Below are 17,364 nucleotides of genomic sequence, written 5' to 3' on the forward strand. Positions count from 1 at the left end.
TTGGGTGATTTTGCCGTTTATAAATAAGGTATTCTTAGCCTTATAATATTATCTAATACTGCTCTCCCACATATTTTTATGTTACATCTGTTATTTTGATTCTATTTTATGTTATAACAAACTTTAAATTTTTAAAATATGTAAAACCACTACTTTTATGTTTGCGAAACTTTGAGAATGAAAAGGTAAAAGTTAATTCATACGAAAATAAATTTTCAAAATTTAGTCAAAACAATCAAATGATGATGGATTGAACACCATTATTACATGAGAATGTGATGTTTGTTTCATCAACTATATTTCAACTTTCAGCCTATGAATCATTATTAGCTTATCGGTCAAAACTATAATAAAAATTAATCAGAGTAAAGACAAAACTGTAAATAGTGAAAAGTCTTTATCTTTTATCCTAAAAGATAGTTGTATTATTGTTAATCCATGATTACATCATCCAAAATTGCCCTCTAGCTAGTAGGGGTGGTTATGGTTTGATTTAAGTCAGTTTTTCTCTAACGAAAATTAAATAAATTAAATTGATTTTTCTAATTTTGGAACTAATGAAATTGATTAAATCGATTTTTTATCGGTATCTTGTCTATTATGTTGATTTTTTGGTTGTTTATTTTATTTTTCATCGTATTTTTTCAAAATGTGACATGCATTGCCAAAATCATATTTTAGCGATTACATCCCAACATAACATTACCAAGACTATTCTCTTTAAGAAAAATTGTCATTCACCAAAATGTCTTGACGATTTTGTGAATTTTCGGAACATGCGAAATTTCCAAAAATATTAAGGATGATATTATAGTTTTTAAGAATCTTTGAATTGAAAAGGCATGGGTTATTGATCGATCATAGATACCTAATCAATAAGTGAAATATATTAATTGTCCGCTCTCGGATTGGAAAGTCATGGTAGGAGAAGGGCAGTTGCACATTCTAAAAACCAATGTTTTTAGATCAAAGAGACTGACGGAAAGGGAAAAAATCGTCCGTTCTTGATTCTCCAGTCGTTGGTTCCACAAGAATCCCGAGTTAGAATAGGATCCTAACTCAGCACTTTTTGCATGCGATTTTGAGAAGAGTTTCTATTTAGAAAGCATAATAATATAAAAGTTGTAAGTTATGTTAGATTATTGTTTATCGTTAGTGTTATGTTAGAATTAATCGGATTAATTAAGCTCAGATCAATTTACACAAGAAAAATCACTTAAGTTTTTTTGTTTAATTATCTTACGACTAATCATAATCGGTACTATCAAATAAAATACACTCTTATTATCATAATCTTATGAATTTAAGTTTAATAGTAATAATAACGGTCATAATATAATACGAAATTATAAATAAACAAAGAGCAAAGAACTTTTTCTGCTCCTTTTGCATGATCCATGTTAAAAGGCATACTTTAAGAACTAAAAAGATTCAGAAAAAGTTAGAGAAAAGATTGTTGAAGACAGAATATGTTTTTAAAAATATATTCTTTTTGATTACTTAAAAAAAGGAGAAGAGACTGCATGAAGTAGCTGCAGAGACTGATTTTTATATTCTATGGTTAAACTAGAAGAATCCACTAATAGTTTAGAATGCACCACAACTTTTCAGGTTTATCAAATTTAACCCTCCTTTATTTACTTTTTTTTATGTGAACTTGCCCTTTCCTTTTTCATAATATATAGTTAATATTAATCTCTCATGAGTCAAAAGCTTTTGAGTTTCATTTTTATATATAATTTTTTAAATACCGTGTAACAAACTTGTGGGAGAGCAATACAAGTATCGTGTAGTTAGGCGAAGCAACCTGAAGTTGTACCCTAAAGCAGGGGCGGCTCAATGATGTTGGTGGCCTAAAGCGAAAATATATCAAAAGGGCCCTAAACTTATTTCGTAAAATTCAAATAATTTATAATAGGGAAAAGGGTCAAAAATACCCCTCTACTTTGAAAAAAGGGCTAAAAATATCCTCCGAACTTATTTTGGATCAAAAATACCCCTCCCATCCTTAAAGTTTTCAAATTTACCCCTGTCTTGACGGAAATTATCCCCCAAAATAACCCAAAATCAATTTTTAAACCCGCTCCATCATTTAAACCCGACCCAACTAAATAATAACCCATAAGATCCCCTTATTCCGAATTGGGGGAATAAGGGGATCTTATGGGTTATTATTTAGTTGGGTCGGGTTTAAATGATAGAGCGGGTTTAAATAATTTTGGGGTTATTTTGGGGGATAATTTCCGTCAAGACAGGGGTACATTTGAAAACTTTAAGGATGGGAGGGGTATTTTTGACCCAAAATAAATTCGGAGGATATTTTTAGCCCTTTTTCCAAAGTAGAGGGGTATTTTTGACCCTTTTCCCTTTATAATAAGACACAAAAGAACCCCCAAATTTTTGATCTAACAGTAAGAGCACGGACATCACAATTCCGAACTTTACCTTAGGCAAAAGCATGGTAATGAAGTGTAGCAAGGTAGAAAAACAAGCCTATTATCCATCGAGTTTCTAACTTTGCGTCAGTTATTTTTAGTGATTTCTCAGTTAAAAAAGATGATAAATGTACTTGATTTCTCTGATGCATGGATCAAACATGACAAAATTAAGTAGCTAATTTAGAAAAATTGAAAGTAAAATCGTTAAAAATGTGAAAGAGAAAATCAACAAGGAATATTAATATACTATTTACTTTAATGAATTTTTTACCGTTATTTACTCACTCATCTGTACAACTTCAATCAAACTAAAATAAAAGTTTATTTTTTTTAATTTTTAATAACAATACATAAATTATGTGTTACATATAATAAGTAATATAATAGGGCAATTCGCGAGTGCCCTTCTTTGGGGTGGTCTTTAAATTTTGCCCCTCATATTTGCGGTCTTTAAATTTTGCCCTTCATATTTGTGGTCTTTAAGTTTTGCCCTTAGCTTGGATACCGAGGTTTTGGGTTCGAACCCCGCTCAAGCATAAAATAAAGAAATAATTTCGCGAGCGGGGGGTGGAGGGAGTGTACGCCCCCTCCGCATAACTTCCGTAAGGAAAAACTAAAGTTATGCGGAGGGGCATAACTTTTCCTCAAGACATAGTTTAGTTATGCCTTATGGAGCAAAACTTTTCCTTAAGGAACTATGCCTTATGGGGCGGACTTTTAATTAAGGCGTAACCAAAAGTATGCCTTAACTAAAAGTGTGCCTTGAAAAGTTTAAAAAAAAAAAAAAATGTCTCAAGGCAAAGTACGCCCCTCCGCATAACTTCCTTAAGGAAAAACTAAAGTTATGCGGAGGGGCATAATTTAGTTTTGCCTTATGGGGCAAAACATTTTAAGGAATTATGCCTTATGGGGCGACTTTTAATTAAGGCATAACCAAAAGTATGTCTTAACTAAAAGTGTGCCTTGAAAAAAAAAAAAAAAAAATGTCTCGAGGCAAAATACGCTCGCATGATAACTTCCTTAAGGAAAAACTAAAGTTATGCGGAGGGCATAACTTTTCCTCAAGGCATAATTTAGTTTTGCCTTATGGGGCAAATTTTTTCCTTAAGGAACTATGCCTTATGGGGCATACTTTTAATTAAGGCATAACCAAAAGTATGCCTTAACTAAAAGTGTGCCTTTAAAAGTTAAAAAAAAAAAAAAAAATGTCTCAAGGCAAAGTCTGCCCCCTCCGGCATAACTTCCTTAAGGAAAAACTAAAGTTATGCGGGAGGGGGCATAACTTTTCCTCAAGGCATAATTTAGTTTTGCCTTATGGGGCAAAATTTTTCCTTAAGGAACTATGCCTTATGGGGTATACTTTTAATTAAGGCATAACCAAAAGTATGCCTTAACTAAAAGTGTGCCTTGAAAAGTTAAAAAAAAAAAAAAAAAAAAAAGTCTCAAGGCAAAGTACGCGCCTTCGGCATAACTTTGGTTTTCCTTAAGGATTGTATCTTGGATCCGGCATACACTCTCCCCGGCCTGTCTTGCGAAATTATTTTTTTATTTTATGCAGAACGGGGTTCGAACCTAGAACCTCAGGTATCCAAGCGAAGGGCAAAACTTAAAGAACACAAATATGAGGGGCAAAATTTAAAGACCACCCCAAAAGAAGGGCAATCCGTGCAAAAAATTGAATATAATACCTAGTATTTGTAGTAATTTTGGGGCCCTAAATATTTGGGGGCCTAAGGCAAAGGCTTCATTTGCCTTACCCTTAGGCTGGCCCTGCCCTAAAGTATCACTAGCTTGGACTCTGATCAAAGCAACATGCGGCAAGTGAATTCCGTGTGAACCAGCGAGGCCACCTTGCAAGGCTAAATACTTCTGGCGACTGTTGGCCAAGTAGTATCGTGAGGGAAGGGTGAAGGAACCTGTCGGAGTGAAAATAGAATATGAAATAAGCTCCCAAGCAGTGGAAGGAGCTAAAGCTCTGACCGCGTGCCTATTCAAGAATGAGCTGTTGATTCATCCAATACTGTATTATAAGTATAATTCTAAAAAGTGTTTATAAAAAATATATTTTATGACATTTATAATTAGCTTAATTAAATGTATAATCCTTCATAATTAAGAAAGCCTACAGATTTATAAACAGAGGCATAAATTTTAATTGTATAGTTATTTTTCTTTGTATTATTTTTTCCGAAGAGAAATTAATTATTTTAATACTAAGCCAACAGGGTTAAGGACCAATAACAAAGTCCAAAGCAAGCCAAAATAAGTACCTTATATCAATGACTAGTAGTATAAAACTTTATCATAAGATGTATTGCTCTAGAAGGTTAATTAGGAAATAAAAACCTTAATATTAAAATGTATTGCTCTAGAAGGTTAATTAGGAAATAAAAACCTTAATATTAAAATGTACATTATTGATGACACTCTTAAAATACAACCAAACAATATAAAAAATGACTAGGAAAAACTCCCAAAAAGAAAAAAGGAATAAATCAGAATGGAAAGCTTTGCATGAATCCATGTGAATGCATAATGAGAAGTTGAGGACTCCAATGGATGTTTCCTCATGAACTCCCTTTTTTCTGTCATTGGGATGTGCTGTCAATGTCATAAACTTTATTAAGACACCAATGTATACTAATCTGTTTATATCAAAATAATAAATACATGATATATCTTTAAATATATTATGATTATATTATAGTTAATTCATATATATTCACACCTTAATTTATCACTCAACGCAGTATATTAGTATCGTTTGGTATAACGGAATACAGGTTTTTACTGTAGTAAAAATGCAATTTACAAGTTCCATTTATAGAAATGCGATTACAACTTGTATTTTAGAAATTCGATTTAAGTGAATGCTATTTTTTTTTGAACCGTTTGCTGCCTAAGTTAACTTAGAAGACATATAAATCGCATTTCACATATGTTTCTTTTTATATTTGAAATTCTCACAACAAATGCACAACATTAAAATTTACCAGCAAAACTTGCACGTTTTGTGGGGAAAATTCCCAATTGAATATCCTTGATATAAGAGAAAGTTCGAGTAAAGTGGTAACCATGGTACAAAATTACTTTAGATCATAGTTTTAAATTCATATGTGATACATTTGAATCTATATGACTGCCTGGACGTATTTTATAATATTTAGTGTAGTCCATTACTTTGCTTCAAAAAATTTAGAGATTAAAGGTCAGGTTTGCACATAGATTTTGCGAAATTAGTTATTTGTGTTATTCGTTAAAAGTTCGCTTTAGAAAAACCTTCGTTGTTGCTAAACTATATTACATATGACCTTAGTTTCAAATGGAGTTTTAATTAGTTCAAATTTATATAGTACCAGTGAAGTGGTTCGCGCTTCGCGCGATTATTAAACTCTTATTAATGATTTTTTTTTTAATATCCGAATAATAACAAATTTAAATCTTTTTAGTCCTCAAATTCAAATGGATTAGATTTTATGTTCTAAAGCATTTTATTATTGTTACTTAGTTTTATTCCTTATTTTAATTTTTTTTTTTTTTTACTATTAAGGGTTTTTAATCTTTCAAAAATAATTGAATTTTATATATATAATCTACACAGGTGGAACATCATTTAAACATAGTTATTTCTTCATTTTATATTATAGGTTTTAATCTCTATATGTTGATATGGTTATAAATTTATATATAGTTTTCCTTTGTTCATCTAATATATTAAGTATCTATCTAACTTCTGTTCTCTATTTTTCAAGAGTTACATTTTGTTTCTTTCTTATACTAATAAAGTATGATAATTACAACTTGCAAAGCTCATAAATCAAAAAATATTTTCGTATTTTTGTGAATTTGTGAGCGTGTGATTTTATTCATAGATAAAAATCGATTTGTTTTGACATTTATTAGATTTTCATTCATTATCTTGCGTCAAGGGTTTATGCAAGCTAAATGTGACGTTTAACCTTAGTTTCAGACGAAATTCAAGAAATAACCTATATTTTATTAAAATGAACCTCAAGATTCAATAAAATTTAATTCTTCATGTATTCTTTATACCTAAAAATAAATAAATTTAGTTAACCAAACAAGAGATTTTAAAGATAACCCGATCTTAACGGATGACATTGTCTTCATTTTCAACACTATATGGCATCATTTAAAAAAAATTACTTTCTGTATTTATAATAAATCATAGATATTTCAAAGGCGACGTATAAAATTATCCATAACTTTTTTATTAAGCTAAAATTACATTCTTGAAAAATTTATCTTATAAAATAAAAAAGGACCTAAAAGTAATTAATTGAAAAGTTTGACATTAATTTGGAAACTTTTGTGAGGACTACAAAAGTCCCTTGATTGTCCCTTATATATAGTAGTAAAAAAAAAAGAGAGATGAATAATATAAGTATTCTTTTTAGACAAATATTTATTAAGTAATTGCTTCTCATTTGATGTGATAGTTCTAGTTTTTATACTATATATAAGCATGGGTTCGGGATGTATCGTCGTCCGTACCCAACTCATGTTTAAAAAAAAAAAAAAATATAAGCATGGGTTGGGGATGGATCGTCGTTCGTCCCCAACTAATGTTTCAAAAAAAAAAAAATGAGTGGACCCCATGTTAAAAAAATTTAAAAATATATTAAAAAATCCAACAAACTCATGTAAAAAAAAAAAAGAAGAAAAGGGTGAATCTCATATTAAAAAAATTAAGCAATATCAAAAAAAAAAAAAATGTGCACCCCATATTAAAAAATCAAACAATATTCATGTAATTCCCAAAGTATTCCCATTAAGTCAATAATGGTGGATTCATTGCCACCTGCGTATCAACCCATTAGCGGGAGCAAATCAAAATTATTATACAGCAAAAAACGTGGACCCCATATTATTGCTTTTCTTCAAAAGATTAAGTAGTCAAACCATACAATTTCCTTTCTTTTCTTATATTAGCCTGAGATCTAATCTAGATATTTAACTGTTGTATTTGCTATTCCGCCATGTCATTTATTTGTTATGTTTACTAAAATAAATATACTTAAAATATTTATATTTTAATTTTTATTCTTACTCTAATAAATGTGAAAAGAGATTAATGTCGTAAAAGAAAAAATAATATTAAATGGAGATCAAAATAATAAATAAGGTAAATTAGTCAAATTATAATTCTAATTGGCGTTTCCTTAAAAAAGTGCAAAAGACAACATGACAAGTAAAATGAGCTAAACCAAGAATATTCACCAAAAATAAAAAAAATAGTAGTTCTTCGTTTAAATAGAAAATCAAATTTCTACTTTATTCCGTTTTAAACATGTAAAATTAATTTAATAATTTGAATTAGAATTATCTAAATCAAAATTTAATAAAAATAATAAGTATTGTTTAGGTCCAATCTACATACATTAACAATAGAATATTTTACACATTTAAATTAATCGAATTAAAATTTAAAGTATCAACTGATGCTTAAATATTACTATTATTTTGTCTGAAAGAGAGGAAAATAGTTTCGTTTTAAACAAGTCTTCTCTTTTAAAAAGTATTAATAAATTTTTGTAAACTTTGTATTCGTTACAAACACTAATATAACATGATTTTGAATACGGAGCACAAACTACAATGTTATATTAATCGTGTTTTGAACATAGTATATATGTGTGTGTGTGTGTGTGTGTGTTTATTAGCAATATAAAATATATATATATATATTATCACTACCCAAACAAAACTACATACACATAGATACACTATAATCCAAAGTGTTGGGCCCGTGCCCAGCACGGGCATTGGAGGTGGTATCGTCGTCCACCTCCAACTCATGTTAAAAAAAAAAATAAAGTGGACCTCATATTAAAAAAAAAGCAATAAAAAAAATAGACCCCATATTAAAAAATCAAGCAATATCAAAAAATAACTACACACATAAATACACTATAATCTAAAATGTTGGGCCCGTGCGCAGCACGGGCATACGCCATCTAGTTAACTATATAGAAGAGCCGGTTGGTTACTTTTTCGTCGTCAGTCCATTAAAAAAAAAAGTGTGGGCCCCATATTAAACACAAACCAATACTTAAAAAAAACAAAAAAAACAAAAAAAAATAAATTGAAACCCACCGTCTCCAAAGTCACGGGAAAAAAAAAAGTGAACCCATATTAACAAAATCAAGCAATTTAAAAAAAAAAAGTGAATCCCATATTAAAAAAATAAACAATGTAAAAAAAAAAGTGCATCCAATATTAAAAAATTAAACAATATTCATGTAATTTCCAAAGTATCTTATTAAATCAATAATGATGGATTCATTGCCACATGCGTAGCAACCCAATAGTAGGAGATGAAATTATTATACAGCAAAAAACATAGACCCATATTATTGTTTTTCTTCAAAAGGTTAAGTAGCCGAACCATACAATTTTCTTTCTTTTTTTATATTAGCCTGAGATGTAATGTAGATATTGAACTGTTGTATTTGCTATTCCGCCATGTTTTTATTTATTATGTTTACTAAAATAAATATACTTAAAATACTTATATTTTACTACTATATAGAAGAGCTGGTTTATAAGCAAGATCATCGTCCGTCCTTTGATCCCACTTTTTTATTTAAGGGCAAAAAAATCCTTTGTGGTCCCACCCACTTTTTTATTTAAGGGCAAAAAAAATGACATTTTATACTTTATATTACCAACTCTTCTAAAAAGTAGATAGAAATAGTTTATTATATTTCTATTTTTCTACTATATAGAAGCATCGGTTTACCCATGCTTCGACGTCAGTCACTTTTAAAAAAAAAAAAAGGTGGACCCCATACTAAAAACACCAAACAATATTTTTTTTAAAAAAGGAAAAAAAGTGGACCCCACTCTCTCCAAACTCATGAAAAAAAAAAGAAAAGTAAACCCCATATTAAAAAAACAAGCAATGTCAAAAAAAAAAAAAAAAAACGTGCACCCCGTATATTAAAAAATCAAACAATATTCATGTAATTCCCAAAGTATCCCCATCAAGTCAATAATAGTGGATTCATTGCCACATGCGTATCAACCCATTAGTGGGAGCAAATGAAATTATTGCACAGCAAAAAACATGGACCCCATATTATTGCTTTTCTTCAAAAGGTTAAGTAGCCAAATACATACAATTTCCTTTCTTTTCTTATATTAGCTTGATATCTAATCTAGATATTTAAGTGCTGTATTTGCTATTCTGCCATGTCATTTATTTGTTATGTTTACTACAATAAATATACTTAAAATATTTATATTTTAAAATAAAATCGAATTTAATTATTTTTTTATTTTTATTCTTACTCTAATAAATGTGAAAATAGATTAACATCAAATGAAGATCAAATAATAAATAAGATAAATTAGTCAAAGTCTAATTCTAATTGTCGTTTCCTTAAAAAACCATGCAAAAAACAACATGACAAGTAAAATGAGCTAAACCGAGATTATTTACCAAAAATTAAAAACAGTATTTTTTCGTTTAAATAGAAAATCAATTTCTACTTTGTTTCATTTTAAAGATGTAAAATTAATTTAATAATTTGAATTAGAATTATCCAAATCAAAATTTGACAAAAAATAATAAGTATTTTACACCTTTAAATTAATCGAATTAAAATTGAAAGTATCAACTGATGCTTAAATATTGCTATTGTTTTATCTCAATGAGAGGAAAATAGTTTCCTTTTAAACAAGTCTTCTCTTTTAAAAAGTATTAATAAATTTTTGGCGACTTTGTATTCGTAGAAACACGAATATAATAAAGTTTTAGATACGAACAAACTATAATGTTATATTAATCGTGTTTTGAAATATATATATATCTATCCAAACACAACTACATACACATAGATACATTTATAATCCAAAGTGTTGGTAGAAGTAGCAATCTAGTTTCTTAATATCCATCAACATCTGATGTTGACGATAGTATATCATTTTCAACTTCTTTTATGTATTATTAAAAAAATGAAAGAGAAGATCAATAAATTATGAACTGTGGGGCTTCATATGAATATTGTTCATGGGTCCATTTTAATTGTGGAGCCCCATTAATGTGCCAATAAAGGGGTGGCCATAATACCGATCGAATCGAAAATTTCGATTTATCCTATCTGTTTGTGATTTATAGTAATTTTTTGACATCTGATGTTCCTTTCAACAATCGGTTTTAAACTTTTAATGATAGGATCTTTTAGTGCCAGCATTTAAAATTTGACTTCATTAAGAAAAATAGTGCAAAAATAATTGCATCTCCGAAGCGGAAGCAAAATTCTAGAGGATCGCCAGAATTTTTTATTTGATATTTGAAGAGACTTCAACAAGTTATGGTGCTAAAATCCTGATGAGTCGCCAGAATTTCAGTCACAAGACTTGCTTTAACAACAAGTTATGGTGATCATCAGGATTTGAGTCCAAAATCACAACGAAACGTCAGGATCTTTTCGGCATTTATGGCTAAAAATCCTGCGATTCATCACCATAACTTGCGATATGAAAAGTTTCATCAACACATTTTTTGCTTCAAATTGATTCAAATTGTTCTAAATCAACTCCAAGTTAGTATACCGCCTTGTAATACCAGTCCCAACAATTTTCAATTATTAGATTCAATTAAAGTATTCAAAAATCAATAGGCTCACCATGTCTTCTTCTATAAACAAGCTCAATACTCAACATTGGTGTCGCTCAAGTTTATTCAATAAAAAAAACCAAAATAATCACATATATGCGATTAGTCTTCAACTTTTTTACTGCAAAGATGATGACGAAGAAGAAGAAGAAGAAGGATGATGATGACGAGAAATTCCTGGCAAAAATTATATTTGCACAACTTGCCCCATATTCAAACCTTCAAGGTCAAAACTCAAAAGTTGTTGAACTTAAAAATTTGCCACAGAGCGAACAGTGAAAATTCAAGGCCATTTTTGTAAATCACCCAATCAAAAAGGCCACTCCACGTTAGTTCTTACTTTCTTAAGGAATTTCTACACTATATAACCGTCCATCAAAATAATAGCCAATAAATGTATATTTTTTTTTATATATAAAGATTAATATGACAAAAAATATATACAAGATAGTGTATTTTTTTAAATATATTTGGCTAGCGAGTATAATTCATTTTTTTGCGCGGATTGTCCTTCTTTTGGGGTACTTTAAATTTTGCTCCAATTTGTATATTTGTAACTTTAAATTATAGCCCTGCTCATGACCTATTTTGGTCTTTCTCTTTTACCCTCCTTCGCATTGCTCTCTCAGCGTTCGCGCGAAATCTGAGGTTCGAGTTCGAACCCCCGCTCAAGCATAAATTAAAAAAAAAATTGCAAGACAAGGTTTGGATCGCGTATATACGAACCCGGCATATACTTGTTGAATTACCAAATTTATGCGGACCGGCATACTCATGCCTTATGGGCGGACTTGGCATAAGTATGCGTATCGATAACTTTGGTAATTCCTTAATAATTTTATATGTGATAATACATATATTAATGGGCAAACTTTTATGCGGGCCGAAAAACTTCTAAATTAAGGAATTATAAAATTATTCTAATAAAATACTTATGTTGCCCATAAGGCATAAGTATCCTGATTTCATTTTTGGTAATTTTGTTTCAAGTTTATCATTGGAATTATTTTGACTTTTAATGGGCAAACTTTTATGCGGTTTTGTAACATAAACTTGTGAAGGAATTACAAAGTTATAGTGACCGACATTTTATACGCTGTTATACGCCCATAAGGCATAAAGTATACGGGTGGGTATAACTTTATAATTCCTTCACAAATGTATGTAATGTGGGGGCATAGCGAAATTTAAAAGTTGCCTTGTGATTTTTTTTAAAATTTTGTATGTAGGGGGTTCGAACATATATAATAGGTATATACACTTTTATAGCAAAATTTAAAGATTTCAAATATGAGGGGCAAAATTTAAAAACCACCCCAAAAGAAGGGCCATTCGCATATTATTTTTGGCCGCCCTCCCAACTCTCTTATTCTTACCAGATTTAGCCCAATTTGTATGTATTTTGACAAAAAATATTTTAGCCCTGCTCAAGACCTATTTTTCTCTTACCCAGTCGTCCCTTTTCTCTCTCACATACACTCACCTCTTTCCTTCAGTATCGTATTTGATTTTGAAGTACATCTCTCATCACCTAATTTCTTATTTCCTCTAACCCTACTCTTTTTAATCTGAATTTTTTTTCTTTAAAGTAAATCAACAGTTATTGTAATGGCCCAAGTGACCCACATTTTATATGTGATAATACATTTTATAAATTGTACATCCTAAAGAGAATTGGAAAAAGAGTATCTAAATTAATAAAAATAAAAATAAAGTTCTAATAAAATCTTCAGATTTTTGTCCTTTTATCTTCGTTTCTGATTTCATTTTTTCCTCTCGTTTCAAGTTCATTCATTTGAATTATTTTGATGTAATGATAGATGGATTGCGGTTTTGTAACGTAAATTTGTATAACAAGTGTATCTACATTGTATAATAGTGTATAACGACATTTTATACGCTGTTATACAACGTAGATACATTTTCTATACATGGTTATACATAATATATCCATTATTTAGAGCATATGTATGTAATGTATTTTTTAAAAAACCTGGTAAAGTTGCATGTATATATAATGTAATATAGTGTATAAGGATGTGTATGTAATATATAATAGTGTATATACACTTTTATACAACATGTTATATAGATTTTAAAAATGAAAAAGAGAAAAATGAAAAGGGTTCTACGATAGCTCAAGGAAGAAGGTAAAAACAAATAACATTAAAATATTTGGCTTCATGAAATTCAATGTAAACATATGTTGGCTATTTCAGATGTAAAAATTTATTGGGTTATGCTCATTGTAAACTGTTTGCTTAGGCAGTATTAATTTTTTTGCACGGATTATCCTTCAAAGGCGCTTGTCTTTAATTTTTGCCCTTCACGTAAAAAGTGACCAAAAATACCCCCAGATTTTGGGTTCGAAAAAAAATACATATATATATATATATATATATATATATATATATATTTCGCGAAAATTCGCCGTATTTTTTTTTTTTTTTTTTTAGTTAAACATAATTCTACAAAAGTTGAGCCTTGCCCGAATAGACCTAATTTTTTTACGAAATTACGCTTGCGATTTTTTTTTTTTTTTGGTGACCGGGATTCGAGCCCAAAATCTCGGAGTATTTTAGCCTAAGGTCAAAAATTAAAGACCAACAATTTGAGGGACAAAAATTAAACACCGCCCCGAATAACGGTAATCGTGCAAATTGCCCCAGTATAAATGGGTAAAGTATTGCTTTTTTTTTTTTTTTTTTTTTTTTTTTTTTTAAATATGGGCTGTGGGCTCCTCTTTCATCTATTAAAATTGGGCTCTCTAGCCCAATTGTTTATCCACAGCCCAAAGTTCCCTTTAGCTCTTTGGAGTTCACATCTGAGTCTGCTCGTCCGTCGTACTCAGGTAAGCTTCACTGTTTTTTTTTGTTTTGTTTTTTTGTTTTTCAAAATAAATGAATTGTTTCTCTTGATCGATCCACCTCTTCTCTTCGTTACTCACAGAATTAAAATTTAATTTATGCATATATATGGACTATGAATAGTGTAAGGATCTGTAGTTTTTTTTTTTTTGTTTTTTGGATATGGATGATGATTAACAAAATAATGAGCTTGACTAAGCCTTACTCTTGTGGAGTGAATACTGAAAAGACTATCAGATAATGCCCAAACGAAAAGAAACTTATTGTTTCCTCTCAACAATCAAAAAAAAAAAAAAAAAAAAAACTTACTGTATTGTTTTCCTCTCAGGATTAATGTAGCACACCAAACTTTACATTTTTTGCTGTTCATTAGACAATTGGTAATATATTTCCCGAGTAGGAAATGAAGAGGAGCCTTGGCGTAACCACTATACCTCCCATGTGACCGGGGGGTCACGGTTTCAAGCCGTGGAAACAGCCTCCTGCACACTATGTTGCTCGCTCGGACTCTCCAAAAATACTGCCGCACCCGTTTCTAATATTCCAGAAATGCATTACTTTACTTTTGGAGGATCCGACACGCACCTGTTGACATTTAAACTCCGAGCAACATAGCTTGCAGAAATGTAAGTTAAGGCTGCATATAATAGACCCTTCCGGTCCGGCCCTTCTCCGGATCCTACGCATAGCGGAAGCTTAGTGCACCGAATAAGAAGTCTAGAATTAAGCAAATGTTGTACTCCCTTTGTCCCAATTTTTATGTGGTATTCCTCGGATTTCGAGAGTGAAACTTCTTGATTTTGAGAGTGAATTCGGACATAGAAGCTTTAAGCTCTTTGGAAACAAAATTTATATATTTGGAAACTACGTAAAAGATGTTACTATATATATCACAATAATTAACAACTCATATTTAAAAGGCATATAAAAAATCGCTTTCAAACCTATCAAATAAAAAGTCGATTTCAGAGAAACATTTGTTTGGCTTTCGAATTTTTGAAAGGTGCCACATAAATTGGGACGGAGAGATTAGTTTTTAAGAGAGTTTTTCGGAAACTTATTCTATATGATCTTCTCAATGTTTGGGTGTGATTCTGGTGGTAAATTGGTATGTATGTACACTGTATAGTGGTGTATATACCTTGTTATTATTGTAATAAGCTGTAGAGTTGGGCATAACATATACAGTTATGCGCTTGTTAACTTGCTTCTCATTCATGTCTAAAACTTTTGGTCTGTCACCTATAAATGCTTTAGAGTTGTGCATGAATATACACTCCTTCCGTCCCAATTTATGTGGCACTATTTTCTTTGTAGTCAGTCCCAAAAAAAAAATGACAACTCCCAAAAAATAATGACAACTTTCTATATTTAGTAACATTTTAACATTAAACTTCTCATTTTACCTTTAATGAGGTAATTTACAGCGACACAAATATCTATGGCTTGTTTTAGACCACAAATTTCAAAAGTATTTATTCCATTCTTAAACTCTGTGCCAAGTCAAACACCTTCAAAAAAATTGAGACGGAGGAGGGAGTACAACTTTTCTACTTACGAGAATCCTTCTAGCTCGTTTAAAAGCGTTGAAGAGAGAGATAGGATATTTTAAAGGTAGTTGTTGAGGAAACATTTGATTCCTAACTACGAGTCCGCTTTGAAGCTAACCAAATGCCTATCTGCTGCTAGTTCTGTTCCACTATCTGCTGTTACTGCTCGTTTTGCCGGTGTGACAGTCTGAATAGTACACTTGCTTCTCATTCACACCTGAAACTTTTTGTTTCTGTTTGATCCCAGGTGCTGTCACTACATTATTTGAAAATGGAATTAGAGTTTCCATATGACCTTACCGTTGCGTTTTGGTTTTTGCAGGTTGTTGATTGACCTTTTAAAGGGATCAGTAGATAGTTACTTTTCCCTGTGCAGTGGAATTCAGAAATGAGTTTGATTTCACGACTGAGGCATCATGTGCCTGGTGTACTCTTGAGACAATCTGTTCAATCCAATGTGGCTGACTTCTATTTTGTTACCTCAACTGTTTTTACTCGATGCTTTTCTCAGCAAGTAGAGATTAACCAGAGAAAGCTTCCAGCCGATTATGATCCTGCTACTTTTGATCCTACCGAGCATCGTAGTCCTCCAACAGAACGGGTATGGGGGCTCGTAGATGAAGTATCGGGACTTACCCTGGTCGAAGTTTCTGAACTGTCTTCAATTATTATGAAGAGGATGGGCATGACAGAGCCACCAGCGGTTGGAGTTATGAAGCCAGGGGCTGCAGGATTGGCAGCTATGAAGGGACCCGAAGCAGCAGCTAAGGAGGAAAAGAAACCGGAGAAAACTGTTTTTGAACTTAAGCTCGAGTCATATGAGTCAGCTCAAAAGATAAAGATAATCAAGGAGGTCCGGAGTTTTACTGAGTTGAAACTCAAGGAAGCAAAGGAGTTAGTCGAGAAGACTCCTGCTGTTTTCAAGAAGGGAGTATCGAAGGAAGAAGGAGAACAAATAATTGACAAGATGAAAGCTCTTGGAGCAAAAGTTGCTATAGAATGATAAATATTTGGTTTGTTATCAGGTTCTGGGTCATGCTATGTTGCCTGGGTCCTTTCACCAGCGGCATGAACCTCAAGATGACGAAGACTTGCCCTCTTCGAGTGGATGAAGATCGAAGATGCGGGCAAGATATGCATTTCTTCAGGAACGAAAAAAAAAAATCGTTCGACTTTGATTTGTTATTTTGGCTTAAATTCCTTGACTCCTGGATACTCAATCAAATCCTCTTTTTTGATAACTGAATGCATTTCTATAGTTCCATATTTAATATTGCCTGTGTTTTTTGAAACTAAAATATGCTTCATTAGGCTATGCAGTTTAGTAGTTTACTTCTGTTTCGATATGTTGTTTGCAGAATGCTTAGGCTTGACATTATTCCTTATGCAGAACTCTTGGTTAGTAGTTAATAGAAAGACTGAATAATACTGAATTAGATCATTTACATGACAGATATTATCTTTTATGGTTAGTCTTGTAAACTGCTTTTGGGTTTGTATTTTATTGTGTCCAAGTAAGAGTACTGTTAATTCTACCGAAAACGAACAGGATAGATGAGTGACGATTGGCTGAGGAGCCCTTAGGCCTAAGGGAATCGATTGTACCCGAGTACAAATAGGCCAGTACGATTAGGCAGGGTACGACGAAGCCTGTGGGGTGACACATGGTTGTACTGACCAGCTCTGAGCTGGAGATTGACGATTGGCTGAGCGTGCTTTGGCAGCTCGTGGTGGAGTATTCTATGATGGATTTGCTCTATCCACAACGTGATAGTTCTAGTAATTTTATATCAACATCCAACGTTGACCGACTGAGCTACTAGATCCCTACCAGTTAGTTAGAATAATTTCTTGTCTAGCCGTAA

The 17,364-nt window shown here is 31.4% G+C and overlaps 1 protein-coding gene across 1 annotated transcript; it reads left to right on the forward strand.

Annotated features, from left to right (window-relative positions):
- Positions 1-13,807: 13,807 nt before the first annotated feature.
- Positions 13,808-16,951, forward strand: LOC132065582 (uncharacterized). The gene is made up of 2 exons (XM_059459029.1): positions 13,808-13,933; positions 15,822-16,951. Exon 2 carries the CDS (start codon positions 15,888-15,890, stop codon positions 16,500-16,502), a length of 615 nt encoding a protein of 204 aa, XP_059315012.1. The 5' UTR covers positions 13,808-13,933; positions 15,822-15,887; the 3' UTR covers positions 16,503-16,951.
- Positions 16,952-17,364: the final 413 nt, after the last annotated feature.

Source organism: Lycium ferocissimum, chromosome 7 (genome assembly GCF_029784015.1).
Source record: "Lycium ferocissimum isolate CSIRO_LF1 chromosome 7, AGI_CSIRO_Lferr_CH_V1, whole genome shotgun sequence".
Classification (NCBI taxonomy): domain Eukaryota; kingdom Viridiplantae; phylum Streptophyta; class Magnoliopsida; order Solanales; family Solanaceae; genus Lycium; species Lycium ferocissimum.

Coding starts and splice junctions, on each gene's coding strand:
- LOC132065582 (XM_059459029.1), top strand. CDS start 15,888: ATGAGTTTGATTTCACGACTGAGGCATCATGTGCCTGGTGTACTCTTG.